General features: G+C 45.5%; 14 protein-coding genes across 14 annotated transcripts, besides 14 other annotated features; all 14 read left to right on the top strand.

Moving 5' to 3' along the window:
• Positions 1 to 290: 290 nt before the first annotated feature.
• Positions 291 to 338: a sequence feature (A-rich).
• Positions 339 to 457: 119 nt separating this feature from the next.
• Positions 458 to 508: a sequence feature (GA-rich).
• Positions 509 to 535: 27 nt separating this feature from the next.
• On the top strand, positions 536 to 2,740 carry Tb09.160.0470 (hypothetical protein, conserved; the record flags this gene model as incomplete). The annotated part of the gene is made up of 1 exon (XM_798349.1): positions 536 to 2,740. One exon carries the CDS (start codon positions 536 to 538, stop codon positions 2,738 to 2,740), a length of 2,205 nt encoding a protein of 734 aa, XP_803442.1.
• Positions 2,741 to 2,989: 249 nt separating this feature from the next.
• Positions 2,990 to 3,016: a sequence feature (AT_rich).
• Positions 3,017 to 3,263: 247 nt separating this feature from the next.
• On the top strand, positions 3,264 to 3,521 carry Tb09.160.0465 (hypothetical protein, conserved; the record flags this gene model as incomplete). Its single annotated transcript, XM_798348.1, has 1 exon — positions 3,264 to 3,521. The coding sequence occupies one exon, from the start codon at positions 3,264 to 3,266 to the stop codon at positions 3,519 to 3,521; it is 258 nt and encodes an 85-aa protein (XP_803441.1).
• Positions 3,522 to 3,554: 33 nt separating this feature from the next.
• Positions 3,555 to 3,592: a sequence feature (A-rich).
• Positions 3,593 to 3,745: 153 nt separating this feature from the next.
• Positions 3,746 to 3,773: a sequence feature (AT_rich).
• Positions 3,774 to 3,928: 155 nt separating this feature from the next.
• Positions 3,929 to 3,952: a sequence feature (AT_rich).
• Positions 3,953 to 4,580: 628 nt separating this feature from the next.
• Positions 4,581 to 4,603: a sequence feature (AT_rich).
• Positions 4,604 to 5,064: 461 nt separating this feature from the next.
• Positions 5,065 to 6,213, top strand: Tb09.160.0460 (hypothetical protein, conserved; the record flags this gene model as incomplete). Its single annotated transcript, XM_798347.1, has 1 exon — positions 5,065 to 6,213. One exon carries the CDS (start codon positions 5,065 to 5,067, stop codon positions 6,211 to 6,213), a length of 1,149 nt encoding a protein of 382 aa, XP_803440.1.
• Positions 6,214 to 7,176: 963 nt separating this feature from the next.
• Tb09.160.0450 (protein kinase, putative) lies at positions 7,177 to 8,574 on the top strand (the record flags this gene model as incomplete). The annotated part of the gene is made up of 1 exon (XM_798346.1): positions 7,177 to 8,574. The coding sequence occupies one exon, from the start codon at positions 7,177 to 7,179 to the stop codon at positions 8,572 to 8,574; it is 1,398 nt and encodes a 465-aa protein (XP_803439.1).
• A 116-nt stretch (positions 8,575 to 8,690) lies between these two features.
• Positions 8,691 to 8,720: a microsatellite.
• A 325-nt stretch (positions 8,721 to 9,045) lies between these two features.
• Positions 9,046 to 9,516, top strand: Tb09.160.0440 (hypothetical protein, conserved; the record flags this gene model as incomplete). Its single annotated transcript, XM_798345.1, has 1 exon — positions 9,046 to 9,516. One exon carries the CDS (start codon positions 9,046 to 9,048, stop codon positions 9,514 to 9,516), a length of 471 nt encoding a protein of 156 aa, XP_803438.1.
• A 453-nt stretch (positions 9,517 to 9,969) lies between these two features.
• Tb09.160.0430 (hypothetical protein, conserved) lies at positions 9,970 to 12,423 on the top strand (the record flags this gene model as incomplete). Its single annotated transcript, XM_798344.1, has 1 exon — positions 9,970 to 12,423. The coding sequence occupies one exon, from the start codon at positions 9,970 to 9,972 to the stop codon at positions 12,421 to 12,423; it is 2,454 nt and encodes an 817-aa protein (XP_803437.1).
• A 734-nt stretch (positions 12,424 to 13,157) lies between these two features.
• Positions 13,158 to 13,193: a microsatellite.
• A 170-nt stretch (positions 13,194 to 13,363) lies between these two features.
• On the top strand, positions 13,364 to 13,738 carry Tb09.160.0420 (hypothetical protein, unlikely; the record flags this gene model as incomplete). The annotated part of the gene is made up of 1 exon (XM_798343.1): positions 13,364 to 13,738. The coding sequence occupies one exon, from the start codon at positions 13,364 to 13,366 to the stop codon at positions 13,736 to 13,738; it is 375 nt and encodes a 124-aa protein (XP_803436.1).
• Positions 13,739 to 13,797: 59 nt separating this feature from the next.
• Positions 13,798 to 13,819: a microsatellite.
• A 215-nt stretch (positions 13,820 to 14,034) lies between these two features.
• Positions 14,035 to 14,961, top strand: Tb09.160.0410 (hypothetical protein, conserved; the record flags this gene model as incomplete). The annotated part of the gene is made up of 1 exon (XM_798342.1): positions 14,035 to 14,961. One exon carries the CDS (start codon positions 14,035 to 14,037, stop codon positions 14,959 to 14,961), a length of 927 nt encoding a protein of 308 aa, XP_803435.1.
• Positions 14,962 to 15,324: 363 nt separating this feature from the next.
• Positions 15,325 to 17,301, top strand: Tb09.160.0400 (hypothetical protein, conserved; the record flags this gene model as incomplete). Its single annotated transcript, XM_798341.1, has 1 exon — positions 15,325 to 17,301. The coding sequence occupies one exon, from the start codon at positions 15,325 to 15,327 to the stop codon at positions 17,299 to 17,301; it is 1,977 nt and encodes a 658-aa protein (XP_803434.1).
• Positions 17,302 to 17,603: 302 nt separating this feature from the next.
• On the top strand, positions 17,604 to 18,974 carry Tb09.160.0390 (monooxygenase, putative; the record flags this gene model as incomplete). Its single annotated transcript, XM_798340.1, has 1 exon — positions 17,604 to 18,974. The coding sequence occupies one exon, from the start codon at positions 17,604 to 17,606 to the stop codon at positions 18,972 to 18,974; it is 1,371 nt and encodes a 456-aa protein (XP_803433.1).
• Positions 18,975 to 19,144: 170 nt separating this feature from the next.
• Positions 19,145 to 19,164: a microsatellite.
• A 191-nt stretch (positions 19,165 to 19,355) lies between these two features.
• Positions 19,356 to 19,604, top strand: Tb09.160.0380 (hypothetical protein, conserved; the record flags this gene model as incomplete). Its single annotated transcript, XM_798338.1, has 1 exon — positions 19,356 to 19,604. The coding sequence occupies one exon, from the start codon at positions 19,356 to 19,358 to the stop codon at positions 19,602 to 19,604; it is 249 nt and encodes an 82-aa protein (XP_803431.1).
• Positions 19,605 to 20,079: 475 nt separating this feature from the next.
• On the top strand, positions 20,080 to 21,219 carry Tb09.160.0370 (hypothetical protein, conserved; the record flags this gene model as incomplete). Its single annotated transcript, XM_798337.1, has 1 exon — positions 20,080 to 21,219. The coding sequence occupies one exon, from the start codon at positions 20,080 to 20,082 to the stop codon at positions 21,217 to 21,219; it is 1,140 nt and encodes a 379-aa protein (XP_803430.1).
• A 1,280-nt stretch (positions 21,220 to 22,499) lies between these two features.
• Positions 22,500 to 22,542: a microsatellite.
• Positions 22,543 to 23,078: 536 nt separating this feature from the next.
• On the top strand, positions 23,079 to 23,693 carry Tb09.160.0360 (hypothetical protein, conserved; the record flags this gene model as incomplete). The annotated part of the gene is made up of 1 exon (XM_798336.1): positions 23,079 to 23,693. One exon carries the CDS (start codon positions 23,079 to 23,081, stop codon positions 23,691 to 23,693), a length of 615 nt encoding a protein of 204 aa, XP_803429.1.
• Positions 23,694 to 24,090: 397 nt separating this feature from the next.
• Positions 24,091 to 24,118: a microsatellite.
• An 83-nt stretch (positions 24,119 to 24,201) lies between these two features.
• On the top strand, positions 24,202 to 25,815 carry Tb09.160.0350 (hypothetical protein, conserved; the record flags this gene model as incomplete). The annotated part of the gene is made up of 1 exon (XM_798334.1): positions 24,202 to 25,815. The coding sequence occupies one exon, from the start codon at positions 24,202 to 24,204 to the stop codon at positions 25,813 to 25,815; it is 1,614 nt and encodes a 537-aa protein (XP_803427.1).
• A 241-nt stretch (positions 25,816 to 26,056) lies between these two features.
• Positions 26,057 to 26,084: a microsatellite.
• Positions 26,085 to 26,166: the final 82 nt, after the last annotated feature.

Raw genomic sequence — 26,166 nt, 5'->3', positions numbered from 1 at the left:
CCTTTAGCAGATATTCGTCCTATTTAATTTTTTTTTCCTGTACATTAGTGGTGATACGCGAACGGACAAGCACCTCCATGTGCGGTTTTAGCTTTTATACTCTTTGCAGGAATCAATTTGTGTTTGGGGTTTGAAAAGTGTCGCAATGATGCGTTTAGACGCAAAGATACGAAATGGAAAGCGAAAAGGTGAGACATGGTCGGTAACTTTTTGTGTGTGAAAGAAAAGAGGGAAGAATACCACCAATTATACATGAGAGTGTTCGTGCGACTACGCTGTCCTTTCGTACCTTCTTTTTTTGTTTTTCTTCCTCTTTTCCTTTTTTTCTTTTTTTTTTTACCCTCCTTCACGTACTTACTCTTTTTTTTTTCTTGTTGACACTGTTGGTTTTTAGTCCCAACTGTTGCCCTTTGACCTCACGGTGGGTGATAAGTTGGTTGAGGGGTTGAAGCTCTGTCTCTCCCTCTCCCTCTCCCTCTCTCTTTCTCTCTTTCTCTCTTTCTCTCTCAGTTCATAAATTCCTTTATGAACTGGCATGCCACCACGTGTAACTGAGAAACTTTCTCGTGCACTGAGGAGGCGGACTCAAGTACAAGCATGGCATCGAGCACTTGCAGCCACATCCCAAACATCAAAAAAGGGATCTTTAACGGCAGTTTGGCCTCATGATTCCTTCATCCAGTCAAATGCTACGTTGAGAGTATCACTTTCCAATGGTGAGATGGAGACCCCCTTGACGCGGCAAGTGAAACGAGCAATTGTGCGTTCAGAAACAAAAGGAGATGCAATGAATGCACTACAGGTGTTGCTAAACGCAGATGGGGAGTCTCCAACAGCATCTACCTTCAAGACACTCGCCTGCATTTTACTGCAGCGCCATGTGGAAGAGCGCGTTGGTCGCACTGAATTCCAAAAGTTAATGGAGGCTTCTACAGGTACGACGGATGAGCGATGGTCGACTTTCACAGAAGAGGAACGCACAAGCTTTACCAACTACTTGGCTCGTGCAACGGAGAGGTGGGCGGAGCGTGGTTCCTCCTTCAACAAACTTCTGGGCTTCACTCAGGAGGGTGCGGACAATGAACTGGTGGCGAGAGTAGAATTTCAGATGCGGAAAAGTGGAGTGGCTGTTTTAGCAACGTCACTAACGGATCTAATGCATCTTGACGTTTCATGGTCCGCTGCCTTGCATTTGAGAAACTTTGCCAAAAGTATGCATCCTAGCATAATCCCACCCGTAGAAATGACTAACAGAGTGATGGGGTTAATGACCGGATACAAGACGGGACTTGGAGGACCTAGACCATGGATTCATGCACTTTCACTGTACCAAGAAACCCTTGCGTCCGGCTACGATACAACCTTGACAACACACACGCACGCTCTAGATGCTCTGTGGCGTAGTGCAGACACGTTTCATCGTATTCAGTGCACGGTTGGCTCAGCGCACCGGCAGTTTGTTTGGGAAAAAGCTCTTTCTGTTTGTGGCGAAGTGTCCAAGACGAAGTTGGTGGTATCAGGCGAGGAAGGTTGTGCGTATGCGGAGGGTGTGTTGAAGGCTGTTGCAGCTGCTGGTAGGTGGTCAACGGCAGTGTCTCTACTCGCTAATTTGGACACGACAATAACACAAATGTCTTTTCGTTCTCTTGTTCCAACAGCCGAGTCGTATGCCTTTGTTATTGCTGCATGTCACGCTACTGGCCACTCAGCACATGGGGAGGCATTGTGGACAATATTTAGGGGGACGTATACACCGCGGTCGCTCCATTCTGAGGTGCTCACCATTTTATTACAATCTTTTCGCAATGTCGTGAAGATATCCCCCGTTGCTGGTCCCCTTGTTGAGGAACTGGTGACTGACGGTAAGGGCCTAGAGCGTACGGCTGTGGTAGCGTGCTTGCAATTAGTCTCGAGTCGCTACTTGGTTACTAAAGAGCCGCGTTGGCGACTGGTTTCTAATTTACTCCGTCTGTACGAGGCAAACCCTTGGCCTCAGCAACCACTAGCCCGGAAAGCGGAGCTCCAAACGGTATTCCGCTGTTGCCATTTAGTTGCTGCGGTGGAAGGGTTCAACGGCAAACGTGTACTCACGGAACTTCGGCAGCGTTTAGTTAAAGTGTTCGGGAGTTCCTCGGCTGAAGTGGAGTGGATGGATGACGCAGCTATTTACGCTCTGCAGACAACCACAGACTTGAAGGAGGCTATCAAAACATATGACACTGTCGTGGGGCAGCGGAACCCCGAGAATGTTCCATACTTACCGATACCCCTGCGTCAGGCCAAGGTCATGCTAGTGGAGGCACTGTTGCGCTGTTGTAAAATATTGCAAGATGGAGGTGAGTTGTTTTTACTTGATGAAGACACCCAGGAAGTCGAACGTGACGCTGCGGTCTCAGCGATGAAAGAGTCTGTCTTGAGAGCGAAGCAGATTTACAGGTGCGATGATACTTTTCCACACCACTTGTATGCTGAACTTCTTTTGATCCAGGTGCAAAGCAGTGGTGGGAAGGGTTTGGCATTGGAAGCAATGCAGCACTTCTCACGGGGGTCGGCGGATGTGATTAATCACCGGAACATTTCAAATCTCGCTCAGTTGTTGTCTTTAACTGAGTTGCATATTGAGAATGCACTATTGATGGGTCATGCTGCCCTTCGCTATGCCACGTTTTGGCAGCAGGAGGGTGCAGAAAGTCCCGCTTATCGCTCTCGTAGCTGTTCTGTGGATCGGGCAGTGTGGTGAGTTGGAGACGTATGGGCTTTAGATGGAGAGAAGGGCAAAAAAAGAAAAGAAAGTTAGTTTTCTTATTTGATATCAATGGGTGGTGATACGCTATCGTTTTAAGTTTGTCTTTGGTCTGTTGGTTTTTTTCATTGCCTTCACCAAAACATGTCACCATTCATAACGAGTGATGAAAAAACATTCCGATATGTTGGGACCCAATCGTTAACCTCCATGGCAGCAATCGGTGGAGTCCGTAATTGGTTTTACTTTTATTTTTTTTTATAAAAAAAATATCTACCCTGGTGCACCGTAATGGTTGCCCGATTTCTGTCTCTTGCACTCTTTTTCTTCTTTCCTGTACAATTATTGTGATTTCTTATTGGTGGTGTAACGGGAGAGTAATATTGTGTCTTCTCTTATCGAAGGAAATTTTTTTTTTGTTTGTGTGCTTAGTAGCAACCAAGAAACTGAAGTGGGAAGGCAAAGAAAATTTTATTGAAGCGATTCCACTGCTGAGGCATATCATTTGACGTACGCAACGATGGCTCCCGCAGTAATTGAGATACATATCCCCCTGGATCGCATAAGGAATGAAGAATATGCAACAGATGATTTGCTTCTCAACTGCTTAAGTAAAATAGGCGACACGCCAGAGGAGGATGGGCTTCCGCTTCGCACGTGGATCCTCCGAGAGGCCCATCAAGCGCTAATTAAGAGCCCAAAGTTACGCACTGTTTTGGTTAAACCGCAAACAGTAAAAGACAAGCCTACACATTTCCAGATCTGTTTTGATGAGTAAACATGTATTGGGGTTTTACCATTCCTACTGCAATTTTCTTTTTTTTTCTTTTTTTTACTCTTTTTATTTTTCCTTCGCTGAGAGCGTGCATCACTATTATGAACACTATTACTTGTAACCAGTGAACGTATTTATTTTTTTATTTTTCGAGCATATAAAGCTTCAAACGAGTGCCGTCGTGGGAAAGAGGTTTCCCCTCTTTTTGCTACCTTTTTTGTAAAAAGATTATTATTATTAATTATTTATTTTTATCATGCTCTCTGTTTATTTGTCGTTTTTTTTGAAAAAAAAACCGCTACTTATTTGAGTTTCAGGATATTGCGTGTTTGTCACCAACTTTTTGCTGTACCTGCGCGGTGCTGCCTGAATCCCCTTTTGTTATAAATTTTTTTTTCGTTTCAAGAAAGAAAATATAATTAAAAAAAAATTTAGCCTTCGTATTAAGGTCCATTGATGGCAGCTGAAGAGATTCCTGAAGAGGGACCACTTGTATATGCTCTTCGAGAATACATCATTCCATTTGTGGTGTTCGGTTACATGATTTTATGGCTTTTTAGAAATGTGATATCGCCCGTGTATTCTCAACGCATTATATTTACAAGAGGACCTCTTCCCGATGACCTCCCCGACACCTCCAGAGAAACTGACACTTTAGATGAGAGAAGACGTTGATATTTTGATTTCTGTTCCTTATGACAGTTGGATTCACTGCACTGTATTAATTATTTTGATTTTTTTTTGGGGGGACTCCTCTTCTCCCCCCCCAAAAAAAAGAAAAAATAGTGCAGGAGGAGGTGCAAAGGAATGACGGTGCTGAATGTTCCGCCTTCGCCTACACAAACTTTTCGTGGTGTCTGCTGTTGCTGTTACTTTTAATGTTATTTTTAATGTTATTGTTCATGTTCTTAGCCCCCTTTGTTCTCCCATCTGATCTCCTACTCATTGCGAAAGGTTGGTAGCAGTGCGGGGAGATTTGTAACTCGTTGCTTTGGTGGTATTAATTCCTGTTGGATTTCAATATTTTCGCTTCTGTGCTTCACATATCTGTTTGATGGTATGTAAAAATAAAATAAAAATAAAATGAACTACTCTTCATTTTTGTTGTCACTGATTTGATATGGAGTAGATGGGAAATAGGGGGCAGGTGGTTGTAGCAGACGTATAAATAGAAAAGTTGTAGTTTTCACGACCGATAGCGATGCCGGCCAAACCCACTCGGGTTTGTGTTTTGGTTTGTTCCTACGAGGGATCTGACAGCGAGCTAAAAACATACGAGGGAGAACTTGTGCAGACCCCTCAGCATTACTTCACAAAAGAAGACCAAAACGAAGTTGTCTTTGATCTTGCGTTCATTAAAAAGGCAACGACATATCGGCAAATACGTCAGCTTGTGAAATCAGGCGCGTATGATGTCTTTTATAACCAATGTGACGGAGCTTTAGACGAGGACAAGGCGGGTGTTGACGTCGTGCAAGCCCTCGAGAGTTTTCACGTACCCTTTACTGGTGCAGTTTCCAAGTACTACGAATTATCTAAGCCGGAGATGAAGCAGATTGCTCACTACTTTAGGATAAAAACGGCCAAACATGCTGTTTTAGAAGCTGGTGACAATATACGTGAATTATGTTCGGTGCTTTCATTCCCACTGATAATCAAACACGTTTCCGGTTACAGCAGTGTTGGAATGGATAAGTCGTGCAAAGTTTATGACATGGATAGCTTGCACAGTCGTGTAACTCGCTTTATTGAACAGTATCAAATTGCTCTCGTTGAAGAATTCGTTGTTGGCGATGAGGCGACGATACTTGTGTGTGCAGACAGCACGCAACCTGATGGCATTCGTGTTTTCCCTCCTGTAATGGTGCAATTTCCTGAGGGTGAAGATTTCAAACATTTTCATTTGAAGTGGGAAACATATGAGGGAATGGAGTGGCGTCTTATGCCGGAAGATGACCCTGCGTTGTCACAAGTCCTTTCCACAGCACGAACATCGTTTATGCATATGATGGGAGGTGTAGGATATGGGAGGGTGGATGTGCGCATCGACCGGTCGACACATGATGTTGTATTCTTGGAGATTAACCCTAACTGCGGCGTCATGTATCCACCCGGGCAAGAGGGATCAGCTGATTGGATCTTGCGTTTGACACCAGGTTTCAATCAAAGGGAATTTACTCTGCTTCAGATAAAGGAGGCCCTTAGACGGAATGAGCGCATGCAACCTCTGTTCCGCTGCGTATATAACCCTGCACAGGGGTATCGGATGTGCGCTACGCGTGACATATCAGCAGGATCCCCTATTTTTGAAGCAGAGGGGCAGTCGGTTCGTCTTTACACAAAACCTCATGTAAAGGCGACGAGGGGAAAAGAGGAGTATGATCAGTTCGCACAAAAAGCGTGGCCACTTGGTGGAGATGGTCATTACTATGCCCTTTGGGATAATGAGCCAACAAATTGGCGCACATTTAGTCACTCCTGTGTTCCCAACATGAACTTTGGACCAAATCGGTCTTTGAATCTCTACGCCACCCGTGATATTGCCCGAGGCGAAGAACTTACAATGGACTACCGTCTATTTAGGGATGAAACAACACCACCATTTCAATGTTGCTGTGGATCTGAATGCTGTGAAGGATGGATTGCTATGAATGGAGGCAAACTTACAAAAGAGGAAAATGGAAACAACTACTAACTCCCCTAACCCTTTCGCCATAGCAACTAACGAAAAGAATAGAGTCAACAAAAACGAGATCTAAACTGCGCAGTTTCGTCATGCTTTCAGTCGCCAACCCCCTCCTTTTCGCAGTTGGGTGATTTTCACGGTTACACCTGGTGGACGCGAAAAAAAAAAAGAAAGAAAGGTGGTGGCAGCCTTCTCCAATCAAAATGCAACTGAGAAAGGATGTACTAATGCATTTCACGAAAACAACAATACACCGCAAATATGGATGGAAAAGAAGCAAGAAGGAGTTGGATATTCATACCACCACCAATTGATCATCACGAAGGCAAACATAGCTGAAAACCATAGAAAAAAAAAATCAGCAAACTCATAATTGTATGAAAATTCACCGACAAATCTAACACACATAGAAGCTTAATTAACTCTTGTTCCTCAACTAAGAAAAAAAAAAGAAAGATTATGTGTATGAGTGTGACATCACAAAAAAATTAAAGCAGAGCCACCACATCGCGGGTACGTCCGATGTAACATTGTAGTAAAAAAACAGGAGAAATATATACTATTCTTCATTAAGAGAAAACCGCCATATCTTTACACATATTTTTTGGTGGATTTAACCAACCACTCTTGCAACCCTCAGCTGTGAGTTTGTGACCGATACACACGTTGACTGTGGGATGCTGGATTATGAAGAATTTATAGGAAATTTAGTGTGACACTGTGGAGTTTGGCTATTACAATGACTTTGCGTTTCTGGTCACCTGTCCATATGCATTTTCTCTCTTTGCGGTTATCCTCTAAGCATTTAAACACGTGCTAAAGCGTGCTATTACCTACTGTGCAACTTCTTCTTTTCGTCTCTGTTATTTTCCGTATGCACTTGTGCGTGTGCGTGTGTATGTGTATGTGTATTTGTATCTGTAGCGTGTGCAGCCGGTAACGCAGCTTCTTAGTTTCGTCGTGTCTATAGCGATGGATGGCGTGTGCGAACGGTGCTTATTGGGACGGGAGGTTGTACTCGCTGAACTGCTCGGATCTGGTGCAAACGGAAGCGTCTTTCTTGCGAGGCCTGTATGTACAACTGGTACAGCAAGTGCATTTCAATATCCGCAGCGCTTCGTTGTGAAGGTGATGCGACGTGGTATACTTCCAGCTGACGGTGCAGCGATGATATTGAAAGAAATTGATGCAATTCGGTCGCTGAATCATCCCTTCATTGTGCGGTACGTAGGTGCTTGGGTGGAAAGCGGTGTGGGGGAACACTGTGGGAGTGTTTGCTTGGCAATGACACATTGTGATGGTGGTGACCTACACGGGCTTATTCGTGAGTACTCCCTTCGTGAGGAGTTTGTCCCTAACGAACTCGCTATGATGATAATGTTGCAGATACTCTCAGCACTGAACCACAGTCACGCGCAGCACATAATTCACCGCGACATCAAACCTGCCAATCTGCTTCTTGTTCGTAATGACAACAAGGAGGGGTCGGTGTCGAAGGCCCTTGTCGGGGACTATGGGCTTGCACGTCCGCTGCAGCAGACGACGGAACTTGCACAGACGCGTGTTGGAACTCCCTGTTACTGCTCACCAGAGATTGTTGCCGGGGAGGCATACAGCAGCAAGACGGACATATTTTCCGCTGGTGCAACCTTTTTTGAACTCCTAACACGGCAACGTGCTTTCTGGAAGAAGCACTACACGGAGCAACAGTCTTTCCATGCTATCCTGAACATGGACCCTATGCCTTGTCTTAGGCAGATAGCGCGAGGGCGATACGAAACGTGTCTCGTACGCGCTGTGGAGGCATGCCTTTGCAAGAACGAGAGGGGCCGGCCTACTGCGTATGATTTGCTCGTGGGATTCGCATCACGTCTGACGTCATACGTGCGGGAGAAAGGCATACCTGTGTGTCGCGAAGCCCCTAAGGTTTCTCCACTGCGTGCGATTATGGAGTCTCCAATACGCCGGATTTCGCCTGTCACACCTGTACGTCGACCCCAACCTCGCCCTGACAGCGGCTCACCTAAACATAATGTCTCTCCAAAGTGCAGGCAATCTTTACGTGCCACTCCAGCTACACCAAGGGTTGCTGCAGCATCAGTTGACAGTGAGAAACTGGGTTCCAATTTGCTGGAACAATTGCTTCAGGTAGCAGAAAAGGGTGTGGGAGACAAAGCATGGGTTGCGAAACTACGGCAGTTGCTTGATGGAGATCTCGAAACCCTTTTGCTTGTGCATGTTCTTATTGCCAAGCGGAGGCATGATAAAGAGTTGCTTGAGAACGGTCTATTCAAAGTATTATTGTCGCTAAAACCTCATGTTGATGTGGAGCAGGTTGTTTCGTGGGTATCGCAGAAGATTGTCAAGTGATCATGCCTACTTAATGTGTACTACCGACTACAGTGGTGAGCAAACATCTCGTTACCTTTCTTTTTCCTACCTACAGTTATCTATGGATGTTTGCAGTGCTTTCATTGGGTTATCGATCCATTCCATTCTATTCCATTTTATTTTATATTGTGCTTCGTTCTCTTAATTTGTCCACTGACATTGCTTTTATTCCTTTTGTTTCCCCTCGTTGATACCCCAGACCTCTCCCGTCTGCTGGGTGGAGGAGGAAGATTCGTCTTTTGTTTTTTGACTTGTGTTTGGTTACTTTCCTTGACATTTCCCCTATTCTTGCGAGGTACAACCTCATTGTTTTGAATAAATGAAAGTGTCAACTTCCCCTACTATGTTTCTGTATTACTCTCTTAGCATGCGAGTACTCTAAAATTTTACCTATTGTTACATACCCTTTTTCCTGTTGTCCTGACGAAAAAGGTTTACCGTGTGATTCACATGGCACTGCGTGATATTGTAGGTAAGCAGATGCTTCGGCAGACGGTACTGCAACCACGATTAAAACTGCCTGCTGGTCGGGTTGTGTCTATAGAAGAGGGATGGCGCCTTGCTCGTCTCGTACGCGAAGGAGAAGAGCACGCCAGCGCTGTAGCCGTGGAGGCTGCTGAAGGAATGGTCGCACCCTCATCTGTTGTATTGGAAGACGATGTGTCAAAACGCATATTGCTCTTGCGGCACAAAAAGAGAAAAGAGGGTGATACGAAGGCGGCTGTGAGATATGCGCAGCGCAGTCGGGCGGTGCCTGTTGTTGGGAAGGTGGCCCCTGAGGTGCGTGATATCGCCCTTAACGTGTTGCGTAAGAACCCGATTGGGCGCGCTGAGTTACGTGCCCGCCATGAACGTAGCAAAGCGAAGAGGGCAACTAAGGGAAGTGATTCTACGAGAGCAAAGCGTGCAGGTAGACTTTGAACTGAATAATTGCAGTAATCTATAAAGCACCGGTGTGCAGTGTGTAATAGGTGTAACGAATAGGTGCTGTCTTGCACAGAGGATTGAATAACCCTTTTGTTCCCTTATCGTACCGAATTAAGTGCCTGAATACCTTTGTAACTTTGTTCATATGTGTATTCTTCATATCCCCATTCCCTATGCCTGTTCAAATGTCTTTCTGATGTTTCTGTATTATATGGTTCCTACCTCTCTTCACTTATGTGTGGCGTTGTCCAATTTTCTTGTTTTGTTCAATAGTTTTACAGTGGAGCTCTAGGTAACTGTAGGTAACTGTGCGTTTATAGAAGAACACTTAAACCGAAAGGAGAGTAGTGTGGTCACTCGGTTAAGAGCCATTCAGACACTTGATCTGGCTGTGCTGTGTCCGTAAACACACGGAAAGGGATTGACTCGATTACCTCCTGTCCAATAATGTCAGCTGCATGTCCGTTGTTTGCCGTGTGGTGGAGCTCGGTATTATTGACGGGTCTCGAATTTCCCGGTCTTTCGACATCCTTCTTGACGGTGAAGTTGGATAACGCCTCATGTTCACGCGTCAGCATCGGTGAAGGTAGTGGTACACTCAACTCTTCGCAACTTTCTGTGAAAATAGACCAACCTTCCAATGTTGTGTGTTCGGCCGGCATTCAATTGGGGGCTGCTTCAACCAATATTACTGTTGACTTGGCTGTGCACCTCAACGAGATCACCGTCGGAAGGGAGTTAGACGACCTTTGTTTTACTACAAACTTCATTGTGGACCGCTGCAGCCTTAATGTGAAGGTGAATGACATTAATATGGTTCCTAAATTTGAACTTTTTGAGATGTTCAAACCTATTGCGCAGTACATAATTGAAGAAAAATCCGAAACACTATTATGCAATGCGCACCTTCCGTTACTGGGGAATAAATTTGTGATAAGTGAAGTGAAGCCGGAGAAACCAGCTCCTCCCCCTGTTGATGGCGCTGTTGTCTTGAACACTACTCCAGTTTTCCGGGGTGTGACGAATGTTGTAAACAATATTCCTGTTGTTTTTGGTGTTCGTCTCGGTGCGAAAATGCACGAAGACACTGCTACTCGTACGAACTTCACGTTGCCGAACGGTGTGAACATGACTCTGTATGAGGATGGTGCCTTATCTCCTGCGATATCCTCTTTACTGGCTTCTGTGGAAGACGCACTAAAAGCTCTTTCACTGGATGGTCTTGTGGCCAATATTAGTCAAATGATTCCTGCCGTGAATGTCACTAATGCAGTAGTTGACATTCCGAGTAGTTTTACCATGTCTATGGATGTTGTGGTGACGGATGTTCGCTGCAGTGATGAAGCGAAACTAAATTGTACCATACCGTGTTCCGATGCTGTGTTGTTGCAGAATTTGAGAACGGTCGGTCTTGGTGATATAAACAAGGTGGCTGGCAACAATATGGAAGATCTGTTGCTTCCACATGTGGAGAGCCTTATTAACTCTGTGCTTGCATCGAACTGTACTGCTGGGGAGGAGCGACGACCCCTTCCCTTGCTTCATGCTGCTGAAGTACGTGATGTACCTCCCCTATCGCTTTGGCTTACCGCACTTTGTATGTCGGTTGTTGCATTCGCGTTGGGTATTTGCTGGAGCATCTACCGACATCGAAAGGATCCCGCAACACTGGCTGATGGTTCACCGATTTCGCAATGCCGAGCACTTACTGAGGATGGTCTGTTGTTGTTGCTTACTCTAAGTGCTACATTCTTACTTGTGTGGTCCAACAGCACGACAGCTGCCGCAGTTGTGGTGGGAGGTGAATTTAATATGTTGCAACTCTCTTTGATGGAAATCACCAGCAAAATTTTCAAAGCTGGACATGTTGACCTAGCCATCGGTTTTTTCTTTTTTAGCGGAGTTTATCCATATGTGAAACTGTTATGCATCCTTGTATGCACTCTTGGTTTTCGAAAACCTCAACATGCATTCGTGAGGTTACTTGACTGTACAGGCAAGTTTTCTTTCATTGATACGTTTGCGATGGTTGTGATGGTCGGGGGCTTGGAGTTATCGGGGATAGCGGAGGTGCACATTCGACCTGGATTCTACTGTTTCCTCTTCGCTACAATTCTCACAATTTTCGTCGGAAACTATGCTTTATACCTATGGCGTCGTAATACTTCCGTACGACTGGATCAGAAGTGCAGTCCGTCGGAACCATCACACAGTGAGAATGATGTGGTTGAAGCAGAAAGAGATGATGAACTTGATACGAATTCATCAAAGGGTAAAAAGTGTGACTTGATGCGATTTGTATTACGTGGGTTAAATGGCGCTGCCACTGCTGTGTGTGTGTTGCTTATGTGGTTTATACCTTGTTTGCGATACAACGTGGGTGGCTTGGCCTCGGTGGTGCAACCTGACTCTCGTGACATGGCAATGTTTGAACTCACATCCGGGTCGTTTACCATCTTGACAGTTTGTTTTCTTACTACGGTGTTGGTTCCATTTCTGTTTGCCATTACTTACCCGAATTGTTCTGTTACCGCGTCGTGGTGTGCGGCAGATGCTTTATCTGTGGCCTGCATCGCTGGGCTCGTTCAACTCGGTAAGTTTGTTAGCTACATTATTGGTGAAGGCATGGAGGCCATCTACACTGCTGAGGCAAAGTTACTGTGGCCCATGTATCCCGTGTTTGCTTTTGTTATTTGGCAGTGGATATTAGTAATTGAGCGGGAATTCAAACCTGTAAGGTGGGTGTGGCAACATCTCACACGCCCTCGGTCAACACTCAGTAGTGATGTTGCAGCGGATTCTAGAGAACCTATTGGTGAAGATAAGCGGCATAATCGCCTTTTTGGTTTCTTTTTTGCTCTTTTTTCGACCCAATTCTTTCATGGTTCTGTAAAGGCGTGATGTCTTTCTTCGTTGCGCGCTTTAGTTTCGGGGACGGGGAATGTAGCATACATGTACAACTGGTATCTGTGGGGTAAGTGGTTGAGCAAGTTTCAACCTAAACCTCAAATGATTATTACCGCCGCGCACCCTGTGGCTAAAATTTTATGCTTTTGTTTTTGTAATTCAGTCTTGTGTTGTGGTTGTTGTGGGTATGGCTACTTTGTGCTGTGTTTACCTTTGATATTGTCCACTAACTTGATATCCTTCTTCCTCACACATTTCTTCTCTTTTCATGTTTGCCATCTTTGACACCACTTATGTATAGTTGTGCGCTTGCAGTGGGTTTCTGACGTTGCATACCTCCTATTAGTCTAATATAGGTACAATTTATATGCTATGTTCGTTTAGTGCATGATATTTTATTTTTTGCATAAGGAAATGATATATATATATATATGTGTGTGTGTGTGTGATTGCAGTTGTGTAGTGTGTTATCCTGTGTTTCTCATTGTGTGTTTCATATGATATCATACAATCATTATATGCTTATCTTCTCTTATTTCGACTGTTGCGCAGCGGGAAATATGATGGCATGGCTGAGGTTGCTGATTTCTGCGGTATTTGCCTTAACATCCACTAAGAATTGCATTAGTTCCCCATCGCTCTCATAAAGTTTCTACCTACTCATGCACGAGATACCGTAATTGTTTGTGCTAGTATATAAAATGCGCGACGTAACTATAATAATAATAATTATTATTATTACTATTGTTATTATTATTATTATTTTGTGAGTTTGTAGCTTTCTATAATTGTTTATAATGGTATGTTTATTGTTGTTTGCGACTTTGGTTTGTTGAGGGGAACATTTGTTCAAGTGGAAAATAACTGTTTTCTCTGGTTATTGTAAATATCATAATTTTTTCGACTTTACGTCGTAGGTCGTAGAAGTTTAGTGATGGGAATGGTTTGTCTTGGGGCCACTAAAGAGTTGCCGTCGCATGCGCCATATTCCGCATCACTGCCTCTGAAGAAAATCCCACATGATTTATTAGTTGTTGATGGAGGGATGTGTGGCTTACCTCATTACTTCTCAAATGCTTTGCAGGAGAAAGCACTGACGTACTGCATATTACGATCTTTAGATGCTGATCAAGCCTCTGTTGATGCCGATATATTTCGTTTACTAGGGAGATATGTTGTAACTGAAGCCGAGGTTAACACATCTTGCCAAGAGGTGAAAAGTCTTTACGCGGGATACTTTGATGGAGCAGCGGCTCAACAAAAAAGTCGCCTTGGCTGCTGCTCGTGGTTGCGGTTGGATGCCGTGTGATCGATATTTTCTTGCCGACTAAAGTTATAATTGATATCAGATTTGTCGTTTTCCAGTAAATATATATATATATATATATATGCTTAAGATTGTGATTTGGACTTGTTGCAGTGGGTTCTACCACGTATTATTTCAGGAAAATTGTCACTGGCTCCTCCGCTTTGAGCGTTATCGCGTGAAAGTGCCAGATAGTGCTTTCGACGGTAGCTGCTGTTATTTAACTACTTAATATCGTGACGTCTTGTCCCACTACGTCTGCCGTTTTATTGCATGTGTGTACCAACAGTTAGGCAGAAATGACTCAGCGGTGGATTAAAAGGGGGCTTACGAACGTTGGGAGATGTTTCTTCCGTCATGTGGGTCACCTTCACAGTTTACAACCACTGCAGGCCATTGGAGTTGTAGAAAAGGTTTTCCCGCAGCGCGGCTATGGTTTTCTGTTGATGTTATCCCCACCAGCCTCGTGGTTTCGAGCCTCCTTCACCGATAAATCAGGGACATCTCAACTGCCCATGGACGCGGCTGCGCCCCTCTCTCCCTCCAACGAGGAATGTGTGAGCGTTTGGTTCCCATTGACTTCGTCTGGCGGGACTGGTCCGCAAGTGAGCGATGTTTGCAGAAAGGAGAAATCATCCAATACTTTGAAAGTGTCACCGGGGTGTTATGTAAAATTCAGTGCCACTGCCCACTACGATGATGCGAAAGCGCTGTACGTGTGGCGGACCCGAGAGGTGGTGCCATGCGATCCGTTCGAAGAGTTGAAGGTGGTTTTACAACGTGCTCGTGACAGTCGTTGGGATAATATAACTCTTGAAGATGTGGAAAGGGACAAACGGCGTGTGGTTAAATGGCACGCTCAGTCATCGGCGCAGTTGGTAGATGTTCATGGAACGCATGAAGGTAATAAGGTCCATCACAGCCCTCCATGGAATATCAGTGAAACGCACCAGCAGTTTATTGTTCGGCAATCCGATCTGCAGCGGCCGTTCGATCAATCGCTGTCCCATAAGCTGGGACGCGGTGACGGGGGAGATGAAGTGATAACAGAGTTGGGATCTTCCGGTCTGCGGTCTCAAGCAGATGAAAACAGAAAACGGTGGGAGCGTGTTATGCAGCTTCTAAATGAGCAAAGTGAGTTTAGGTGTAGCACGGCGCAAGGAATTTCAGGTGTTGATGATAAGTTGCATGTTGGTGACGTTTCTCAGTCTCATGCCCCACCATAACATTTGCAAGAACGCATATCACGCGTTTCGTTTTGCGCGCAGCGATTGATTTGATGTTGCCTGCTTGTGTCTCTGTTGGATATTTTTGAGAATAAAATTGTATGGCAAACCCGACGATGGGAATGTGACGGGTTGTGTTTCGTTGTCACACAACGGGTAAGGAAGGCTTTAGTGCTATTTACGGGATGAGTTTGTGCAGTTCACTTCAGTGGACATCCTTGAAGTGAACGGAAGTGGTTCTAATGAGTGGTGTATGGTAGTGACGGCAAAGTTTGTGAATGTTTGGCTATTATTTATATATTTTACGCGTACAGTTCCCCTTCCACCTCACAGCAGAACGAAACGATTTCCCTTTCTGAAAACATGTCTTGTTTTCCTGCTTGTTTGAGGGTCTTGTCAACCACTTCCAGATTTTGTTGCTGCATTCCCTTCTATTGTAAAAAAAAAATGTGTGTGAAGAAATTTACAATTAGAAAAGGGAAGGAGAAAGTTAGGTCGATGTCCAGCAATAGCAGTGACGTATACGTGATAGAAGATTCGCATTCCTCGTCATCACCACGTGACTCTTCCTATTCATCCACAGCGGGCAGTGGTGCGGATATAGTAGGAAACCAGGCTGGCTTAACTCGAACTTCAGATGCTAACGCTTGTAGCTTCGCACAGGCATCGCGTATGCAAATTGACACGGGCACGAACACCGAGGAAATTTTGGAATCGGATGCAATTGGACGGTTGACCGGCGTTGTCGCCGAGCTCTTCCACTCAGTTACTGGTTCGACTTACCAAAACAAACTTTCACAAGGCGCTTGTAACGATGTTGAGGGACAAATAACTTCTTCTGGCAACCTCACACTTCTGAACCTGTCACAACGACTCTTGGAATTGGCCAGGCGCCCACCGCCTTCAGGGCACGTGAAGGAAGCATTGACGGACTCTTCTGCAGCCGCTTACATGGATGACGAACCGGAGTGGCTCGGCGCAATCCAACATTCCATGGAGAGGACGCGCCAGGTTTTCAGTGAACTAGATCTAACAGGTGCTAAAATCGGGTTGAACACTGCATTTGTTGCAACACCAACTTCTTCAGAGGCGGATACTACCTACAGAGCTCCTTCCGGTAGACCTTTGTCCCTAGCGCCAGAACCGTTGCAATGCGAAACAGAGGCGGTTGGTAATATTAAGGAAGAGTTATGCAAACTACAGGATAGCACGGCAGAGGTGCGGTTGGTGCTGAACAAAGAAGGTGTGGATAGTATTATTCCTCTCTACAATGAGTTGTTGGCTCTTCGAAGCGAACGAAGGCAAAATGTTGTAAGTAGTGCGGAAGCCCTCAGGGCGTACCTCATCACGCAGGAAGAATGCTTCAATCAGCGCCTGGTAGTTGCTGAGGGGCGTGAGTTACTTCTTTCCCGTGAAATAAATCGTAACTGTGCGGGCGGCGACGGGTCTACAATTGAAACGCTGGCCCGGGACGTCGAAAAACTGTCGGAGTTGAGTCGAGAACTGAAGCGACTTCGTGACGAGCACCAAAGGCATGCAGAGGGGCAGGGACTATTTTATCACAGTGTTTCGGAAACAGGCCCGGAGCGTAAGAGACAGAGAACGTCTGACGAAGGCTTTAAAACTCTATTGGCGAGGCAGTTACAGGCGGATGAACAAGTGGCGTCTCTACGCCGTGCAGCAGAGAGTTATAAAAGCGAAGTATTGGAATGGAAGAGACGGTATGAATTGGCTGTGCGTTCGATTGACAGACCGCAGGACAGTGCCGTGTTTAACTCGCTTTTGGAGGAGGTACGGAGGTCCCTGCTTCAGGAAACCATGCAAAGGAGCAGCTCGCTGTGTCAACTTTTTGGATGGAAACTGATCAGCCTGGACGGTAACAGCGCCTCCATTGCGTTGATAGGGAACCCAGGCATACAATTGACCCTTCCTGTTTCCGAGTCTTTAAGTGACGAGCGCTCTTCACTTGCCACGGGAATTGTGCTCGCGAGAAAGGTAATGGAAAGCTGCAGTTTGGTGCGTGAGTCGCAACAAGGGTGTTGCGGGGTGCAGCAGGGGAGCAATAGGGCTGAGGCGGGGGCACAGCAAGAGTCCACACAGGCAGAACTTTCCGGTGACGCTGATAATTGTGAGACGGCAATTAATGTCGCGGACGAAGTGTGTGAAGGTCTTGATAAAGCGAGTGATGTTGACGTGTGTGAGGAAGCAAAACCTGCGGAGACGGTAGAAGTGACTGAGGTAGAGGCGGAGCTGGCTGACAGTAAAGTTGATGAGGCACCAGATAAGCATACAATGAGTGAAGCGGGTGCCTTCTACAGTGGTGGATTATGGGAGGAGTGATGAACTGTACGTGAGGAAGAGGGCGCTGGAGAAATCTGCATCCGGTTGTTGAGAACCTTGTGCCCCCTGCGGTAACTTCTGCGCCATTTACTTTAAAGAGTGACACCTCAACTGAGATTGTGGTAGGTATATTCTCCCTATGTGAAGGGGTTATATTAAGCACATTCTGGTCATCTGTGGAGCTGTGGTGGCACTTTTGATTCTACCCAATAATGAAAATTAATGTATGCACTGCTTACGCACCTCCTCTCTTCCTCACTATACTGCTGTTCATCTCTAAGTTTTGACGGAAGAGGGTGGCTATGCGTGTTGTCATCGTTGGTGCAGGTTTATCTGGTTTATCGCTCGCAGCTTTCCTGCGCCGTATCAATATCGATTGTGTAGTGCTTGAGCAGTCGCCGTTTTTACGGGCGACGTACCAGCCACCTTATACACTTTATGCTAACGCACTCAGTTGCTTTAAAGCATTCGAGTTGGATGACGGATTCTACACTGGTGATGCAATTTCCGAGAGCCACTTCGGTATACAGAACGAGCGCTTGCAATGGCTTTTGAGGGTACGAAATAGGGTGGTGCAACTACAGGCGCTTGGTCAAGAGGACTGTGTGCCACTTAGTACGGCCCCACCAGCTAACAGCGATTCAACCGTATCACGTCGCTTAGCTGAGGAACTAAAACAGGATCTTGGCTGTGTACCACTACGTACAACGTTTAGTGCGGATTATCTTCGAAGTATTTTACGCAAATACGTGCAGGAAATACGCTTCAATGCCAATGTAGTGGATCTGAGACCACATGATGGCATTAAGGGCGGCGTACACGTAGTACTTGATAATGGGCAAACCGAGTGGGGTGACGTGGTTGTTGGAGCCGACGGTGGACACAGTACAGTTCGTAAGTTACTTTACCCAGATGAGTACATTGGCACGAGCTGTCGAACACTGGGGATGACACAAGTGGACGGGTATGTGGAACTTGGCGACGAGCCGTGGCCTACAGGTGAGTCTCCCGCTGAGGTTTGGGGGAAGAGGCGCGTATTGTCTTGCATTCCTCTTCAGTGGGATGGAAGGAGACACTTTGCCTTCTCAGCCACGCTGTATGACCCTCCAACAGAAATTGTTGATGTGAGCAAAGAGATGGACCCCATTGAATTACGAGAGGTTTACCGCAGTTTGTTGCGGCGGGAATTCGCATCCTTTGGTGGTGATATAACGAATACACTTTCTCGTGCAGAATTGGCGATACCTTCCGAGCTTGTGGAAGTACCTGTGATGCCACGGTGGTACAACAAACGTGCTGTTCTTATTGGCGAGGCAGCTCATGCCTCATTGCCTTCCTTCTTGGCACAAGATGCCTCTCTCTGTGTGGAGGACGCCGCTTTGTTATCAACCTCTCTGGTTGACGTACCTTTATGCAATGACGCAGGGTTTGAGTACGCATTTAGGCAATTCGAAACAGTGCGGCGTGACCGCATTGAGGGGTATATTCGTCAGTCGCGGAGGGCTCGTCGCTTCACTTCACTCTCACATACGTGGCTGCGTAACGGAATGTTGAGTGTGATTCCCTCGCTAAGTTTGGTGTGGTTTCAGCGTTGGTTGGCTAACTGGTCATATAGTGCCCAGCAACTAGAAGTCGATCCTAAGATCAAGATGGAAACGGCGTACAGGAACTAATGGAATTTTGTTTCTTTAACGATAACCCGTTTCTCGTAACCCACCGTGTATTTTGGTCTACAAAGGCGTAAATAAACCAGGGAAGGAAAGGGAGGCAAACTACGATAAAGAAGTTGATATTCTGGATGCAGCTTGGTTTCTCTCGACGGTTGGTTAATCGCTTCCGTTCCATTTTATTTTATTTTATTTTTTGCTTGCTTCTTTCTTTGACCTCTACACTCCTCTCTATTTCCCCTCCCTTTCAAAAAGAAAACTTTTTTCTCAAAGGGGGAAAAGTGGTGCGTGTGTGTACCTGGCAATCATTCGCATACAGTTGTACACAGGAGGGAAGAAGAAAGTTGCCTTAACGGTTTCCAAAGCAGGATAAGTGGGAATAAGAAGATGCACGCCGCACCTTATGAAGAAGTTGCCCTCTCCGACATGTTACTGGAGGACGGCAAGTTGCGTTACCCATGTCCTTGCGGTGATCTATTTGAACTCTCCCTAAGTGAGTTCGCGAAGGGCTCAGTTGTTGCGGAATGTCCCACGTGTTCGTTAACGGTGCGTATTATTTGCAATGAGGAGGAACGCCATGCTTTTCTTTTGCGATGCAACGCACTCAATGGCGTGCGTGATGTTGTGATTGCTTGATTGGAGAAGCCGGTGTTGACATCAGTACTCAACTGAGCAAGGGGATGTGTGATTTGCCGGTTCAGGATGCCTCTTCCCCGAGATTAGCATGTGCCGTTCCATTATTTTCTCTTCCTTGAGAATATAGTCGGTATTTAAAAACGTGAGACAATAATCACGGTGTTAAAATTGAGTGTAAGTGGTAAAGTGGGGACCTAATTGCCTTCCTAAGGTGATGCTGGTTTACCCTTCTCCTCCCTCCGGTTTGTAGTGCGTTATGGCAATACTTTATCCGATTCATCGTGCGTATTTCCTTCTTCACTTCCATTAATGCGGGGGGGGGGAACATTTTATGTCATTAGTGAGACCTTTTTTTTCCCCCTGCCTATCCACTTCTTGTGAGACACTGAAAACAGAATTACCTCCACTTGGAAAGGTATATTTCCGTGGACTAGCAACTGAGATTTGGTGGCTTCACCACACATTAGACGGTCCAATGTTATTCCGGAGGCTCAAGCGCGGCGATGCCCTCCGCAGTTATTGCTGTAGTCTGCGATTACTGAACCTTGCGAGCGAAGCGCGTGACACTCTAACGAAGCAACTTGGAGCTCTCAAGGAGGAATGCAAAGGACAAGGACTTGATTTGGCGGATATGAATGATGCCTCCCGCACCGCAATGCGTTCACTTCAAGAAGGTCTCAAACGCGCTAATATCGACGACGAATCTTTTAAAGGAAAATGCACTACCCTCTCCGCCTCCCTAAAAGCGTACACGTCTCGCTTAACGAATCTTCAAAACGAGGCCCGTTCCATTCAAGCAGAAGCCGATGCCCTTCTTCGCCTCATATGGGGGACGGAAGCAGCAACAAAACCTGCTTCATTTGCCTCTCCTCCGTGCTCTACAGAAACACCAGTTATGGAATCGGAAAAGGATGAAACGCGTGGTGAGGGGAGTGACTTTGATGTGGAGCCACCCAAAATTGTTGAGGTGTTGAGTGGCGGCGCTCCTGCAGTTGAAAAGGTTGAAGCGGAGCGTGTAATGCCTACTGAGGATATGGCTTCGAGGAATCATGAGACGCAGGGGAAATGCGTGGAGGAGATTGAGGTGGAAACAATTGAAGTGGAGGTAGAACCCCAGGAGAGTCCAGCGGATACGATGAAAATAACTGATATTACAAAGGAATTGTACGAAAAGGGTGTGAATTTCTCTGACTGCCTCGACGCTCAGTCACTACGGCAGAGGTATAGGGATGTGCTGTCAGGAAGGATTCCACCAGGTATTCAAGCGGGCTCTACAAGTAAGAAACCCCTTGATTTGGAAATGAATAAACACCAACCCCGAATGCCATCGAATAATTCCCACACCAACCAGAGGCAGTACCAACAGCAAAACAATACTACAGAGTCGGGAATTGCTCATGACCCTTACCCCAACGCGTATCGAAAAATGGTTGACCCCATGAAGCATGTGTGGGAGCTGAAAAATGAGCTTGCAGCTGAGAAGGGTATTGATCCTAGTTCTGTGGATCTCTGGAGCGGAAAGACAAAACTTGAGGACCATAAGATGTTATACGATTATCCCTCCGTACAGAGTTATCCCATTGAGGTTCGTCAGAGGGGTGACATTCCTCGATGAGGGTACTCAAATTTCATGAGAGCAAGAAATGTTTCTTAGTTTCGTTAGTGGATGGAGTTAAAGGTGAATGATGTGCATTGTGAGGTGCTTGCTTGTGCGTACCGTATGGCGAAAAGAAAAAAGACGTTGACTAACCGTAATCGTAATTATAACTATTGTAAGCAAATTATTGAACCCTGTTCTGCAAACTCTTGAAATTGTCTAATAATCCTCTGCACCCTTTTTCTTTTGCTAACAAGGAGAATTTCATCGTTTATGTACTTTTTATTTCTTCACCAAGTTTCGTTCATTTCAAGTTACCACATGTAGTTGTTATTGTTCGAAGATAGAGAAATATGCCACTTTAGAGCATACTAAATCCACTTTATGTTTGTTGGCTCCACCATATCCCAATGTGTGATGTCCGGTACTGCGAACACTAAGTTAAGAAATAACTCTTCACTTTAAGTTTCGTCATGAGCATAAGCTGCGCCAGGTATGCCCTCCCCCACCCCATACAATACAAGAGTTGGTTAATGTATGTATGATCGCAGAATGTTGTTGGAATTATCAAGTTTGGAGTTGATTTCGATACCCTCGGTTCTTTTTTTTGTTGTTGTTCTTTTAACACGAACGAGGAATTGCTTCCGCACCGACTCTATGACGTAGTTGGAAACGGCAGGACTTCGGTTCATGTCGCTGCGACTCCGTCTGTGCAAACGCGCTCAGCAACTACCGTTTACATACGCATCTTAATTCGTTCTTCTTAACCTGTTGTTGCCGTGTCTTTCAGCACTTTATTTTCTGCTCGCGTGAGTTATTACTCCTTTCCCTCTCCGCTGTTTATATCTCACATCACCTTATGCTACTTCATCTTTTAAGCAAGTTACTCTTTAGTATGGAAGCTGATGCCAATACATTTAACCCACGAATGCTGCGAAGCGCAAGTATTGGTTTAGCACAGCCGTTGGATTTTGTCAGCACAAAAGGAAAACATGTGGTGGGAAATTTGCATGGCGTTGTGTTCAATGAAACCACAACCGGTATCACTGGCGGCGTCAATATTGCAGCAACTACAGGAAATCGTACCGCTGCTCGAGGCCGAAGGCGACGGACAGGCGTTTGAGTGAGGTATCATTTGCTACACTTGCACGCATCCAGTTGAATAAGTTGGCTTTGGTGTTTTTCTGCCGTGGTGCAATTACTTTATGCCTCATTATTTGCACCAGCGGCTGTTGCTACCGCTGTTAGTGTCATTGATGTAAGTATTCTTTTTTCCCCCTTTCCCTCATGTTGCTGACTTTATTTTTCTGTTGAATGGTTTGTTTGTTTGTTTTTTTGCTTTGTCGGTGTTTCCGGTTTTCGTTTTCTTTTTATTATTTTTGGTTTCATTGTTCAGGTGCGTGAAGATTAGTTATACTGAGGCACCTGTACGGCCTGCGTGGCGTAATTTGGGCCCCACGTAGCCAACACGATAAAAAATGAACTCAGCCGATTCTTCAGGTGAGCCTGTGGAGAATTCCTCTCCCTCTTTATTATCTCCTTGTGCGGCGTCTGGACTAACTGTAACTCTGTTGGGCAGTGTTGCTAATGGAGAAAAAGTGGATTCAGACTCGACATTGCAAGAGAAAGCAATTACAACGTTTTGCATTGTGCATTTGCGGAGGCGACAGCAACTTTTAGAGAAACTTTTGAACGAAGAATTTCCACGGTGGTACGAAATTGGAGTAATACTTCAAACGGTACGTGACGTTCTTCAGCTTGTAGCAGCAGGAAAGGGTGAAGAAACTCATACCACCTTACTTGCAACAGCGGCCCTTGCTGGTTTCCTTGTAACATTTAAACATATAAATACGTTTCCTGCTTTAAGATCACCACCAATGGCTGCCGCTCTCCGTCAATACGTCCATCAGTGGGTGGAGAGTCAAGGTGGAGTACGTTTTGTGCTCTCCAGGCTGAATTTGGTGGAGGATCTTGCCGAACTTATTCGAACTGCTACGGAAGAATATAGTAAAGCTGTTTCAACAACAGCTAGTACCGAATCGGAGGCGTTATTGTTGAGTGCACTTACAGACGTGTGTCGATATTGTATTCAAGTAGCATCCACTGGCACTCCTCAAGAGGATTTTTTCTTGGATAGGAATGCAATGCAGTCTACCATGCGCCACAACTACTCGGTTATTGTTGGTAGTGAGAAGGAAATGCAAAATCACGAGAAGGTTATGCGGTTGTTAGTTGTTGCTCGCTCCACGCTTCATCACAGATGTGCCGAAGATTTGCAAGTAAGTGTCTCTCCTTTAATGGTGGAGTTGCTTTCTTTTTTTGACAACCTGTCATCAACTTGCATTATCCCTCCCGACAACCGGAGAGATGATGTGCCGCGTTGCCGTTTGAGTGGGTTGCGACTCGAATGTGGGGCTGGAAGTTCAGCGGTTGATGATTTCGTCCAACAGTATTGGGATGCAGCAATTGGCAACTCGGTTCCCACACCGTAACGTCTTTTTTTCTTTTCTTTTTTTAAAAAAGGGATATCAGCTTGTGGTTTTATTTGCTTTTGGGAACCGCTGTTGCTCGTTGGGGCGAGTGTCTGCAGTTTTTTTCTTTTTAGGAGTTGCAGGGATTCTCCCGTTCTGCCCATCTGTTCAAAAGAGGGTTTTGGGAGACTCCATCTTTCATTTGTTTTGTTGTTTTTTTTTCTGGTTGCTGGTTTGCTGGTGTTATTCAGGTGCTCATCTCTCTAATATTTTTTCCGGATCAGTGATACGGAGGGCAATTCAATGCCCTCCCTTTTTATTTCCTTTTTTTTTTTTAGTTGGCATTTTAAAACCTCCTGCTTATACTTCTTTCCCCCTTCTCTCTTATACCACCTTCTTAATTTCACCACTTTCATTAATATATATATATATATTTATATTTATATGGACGAATTACACGAGGTTTCTGGCATCATCTAAGTAAAACACCCCATCATACGGTGACGGCTAAAAGAAATAACTTCCAGCGATGGTATTCAGAGATGCCTCCCAACCAAGGCGAATGCTAGTTATTGAAGACATTGTCACTGAAAACAGGAAGCGAATGGAGTTAATGGGTATCAACGCAAATAATGAATCCTTATGCCGTTTATTACTGCAAATGATGTCGGGTGTAGGCGAGTTGTCTAATCTTGCAGAACAGGGTGAAGGCGCTCTCTCACTATCTCGATTCGAACAGGAGGAAGTGAGAACTTTAATTGGTCGGCTGGCGGTGTCTCTTTTTACTGTTGCTGACATCTGCGAAGTGAATTTGGGACAGACGGCAATGGACTTTATCAGTGATCAAATCCAGAGAAAAAACAGCGCACCATCGTTAAGTTTCAAGGAAGCTTCGAAGCGATCTGCGCCTGTTCCAATTGTGGGGGATAAAGGAACTGGAAACCACGCCTTATATGCTACCGAGCAACCGCAGGTGCTGCTTTCTCCAACATCAAACAGGGATTTTTTTAGTCAACTTGACGCCCTCCTCACGCATAACCGGGAGGATTTCGAGAAGGCAGACTTGAAGTGGGTGGCACCACTACCTGATGGCACCGTCCATGAGCTCATTGAGAATGGATCTACGATTAATGTGAGCTACGATGATATACCAATGTACTTGGAGAAAATACAACGGTACCGCAATGCCCGTGTGACAGAAATTTCAACAATGGCACGGCACTGCGATGTAAACACCAGGCACGGCAGTCGTCCTAAAGGTGCTGCGGTTGCGGTTTGTGCTTCTGACGCCAAAAAAGAGCGATTTGATCAACTCTTTTCCCCTCCCTCCACTGCGGATAGTGACCTTCTTAACTCCAACATCGGTGCCGTCAAAAAATATCCCTCACCCTCCGAGATAATGTTACAACAACCCAATCCAGTGGATGCCACCCTCATTGGTGTCGTGGTATCAGAAGCTGAATTCCAAGCGAAAGTGGAGGCAATCAAAAATGGTCACATCTTTGGCCCAGCAATCGCACAACAGAACCTAACCTTTAGTGTGCCACGTGGTGGTAAGTTGGTTGAACTTGTTCCCAATGGTATTCATATGAAGGTAACTTCAGCAAATGTTTCGGAGTTTCTTCGACTCCTTAATGATAAATCGGCAGCGTTGGGTGGACGAGTTCGGCGTTTGGAGAGTATCAAAAAATTGGAGGTAGCCGGTGTGGGTTCACAAGATCTCTCACGGGAGAAGGGTAAGTTTTCTCCCACACATTTTTCGAAAGACATATTTGCCCCATATGATGAGCGCACGAGCTTCTTCGTCGATACCGACGCATCTGAGGAAATACTACCACTTTATTTGCGTGACCAAGAAGAGCTACAGCGGAGGGCAGACACATACTATGTCCACGTCATTCGTCAAGGGGACATAAAGACATGGAATGCCATATTTGAGCAAGTGCAGGCGGATCCTTCCATGTTGAAAAAATACGGTGTCACTTTCTGCGTTCCAAGTTCGTTTTCTTCACATGGTTCCGAAAATGAACAGAGGCCACGGATTCATGAACTGATAACAAGGGGCTCAACTACCCCTGTGGAGGAGTCGCAACTATGGCTCTTCACAAAAATGGTGAAACAGGTCATGCACCCCAGTGCGTAGAGCGAAAAAAAAAAATAATGGTAAACCTTCGCGTTTACCTTCGCTCCATTATTTCTTCCACTCCCCCTCACTCGATTTTCGTCTTTCTGTATTCATTATTGCGCACATGGGATGGTAGGTATTATTGTGGTAGTAGGTTTGCATGGTGTGTCAAGGTCTCTTAATATGCACCGGCATATTATGCTTGTGCGTGTTTTCCTATGCAGCGTAACTATAAATGATTAACTGGTGTTCCCACGGCACAACAACAACAACAAAAGCAACAACAAAAAAAATATATGTCTTTTGTTTCTCATGTAAGTGTCACCCCACCGAAACTTGCACTTGTAACCGCCGCATCACTGGTGGTAA

This window comes from Trypanosoma brucei, chromosome 9 (genome assembly GCF_000002445.2).
Source record: "Trypanosoma brucei brucei TREU927 chromosome 9, whole genome shotgun sequence".
In the NCBI taxonomy this organism is placed as follows: domain Eukaryota; phylum Euglenozoa; class Kinetoplastea; order Trypanosomatida; family Trypanosomatidae; genus Trypanosoma; species Trypanosoma brucei.
The sequence above is the reverse complement of the archived record's forward strand: the minus strand, read 5'-3'. Positions and strand labels throughout refer to the sequence as shown.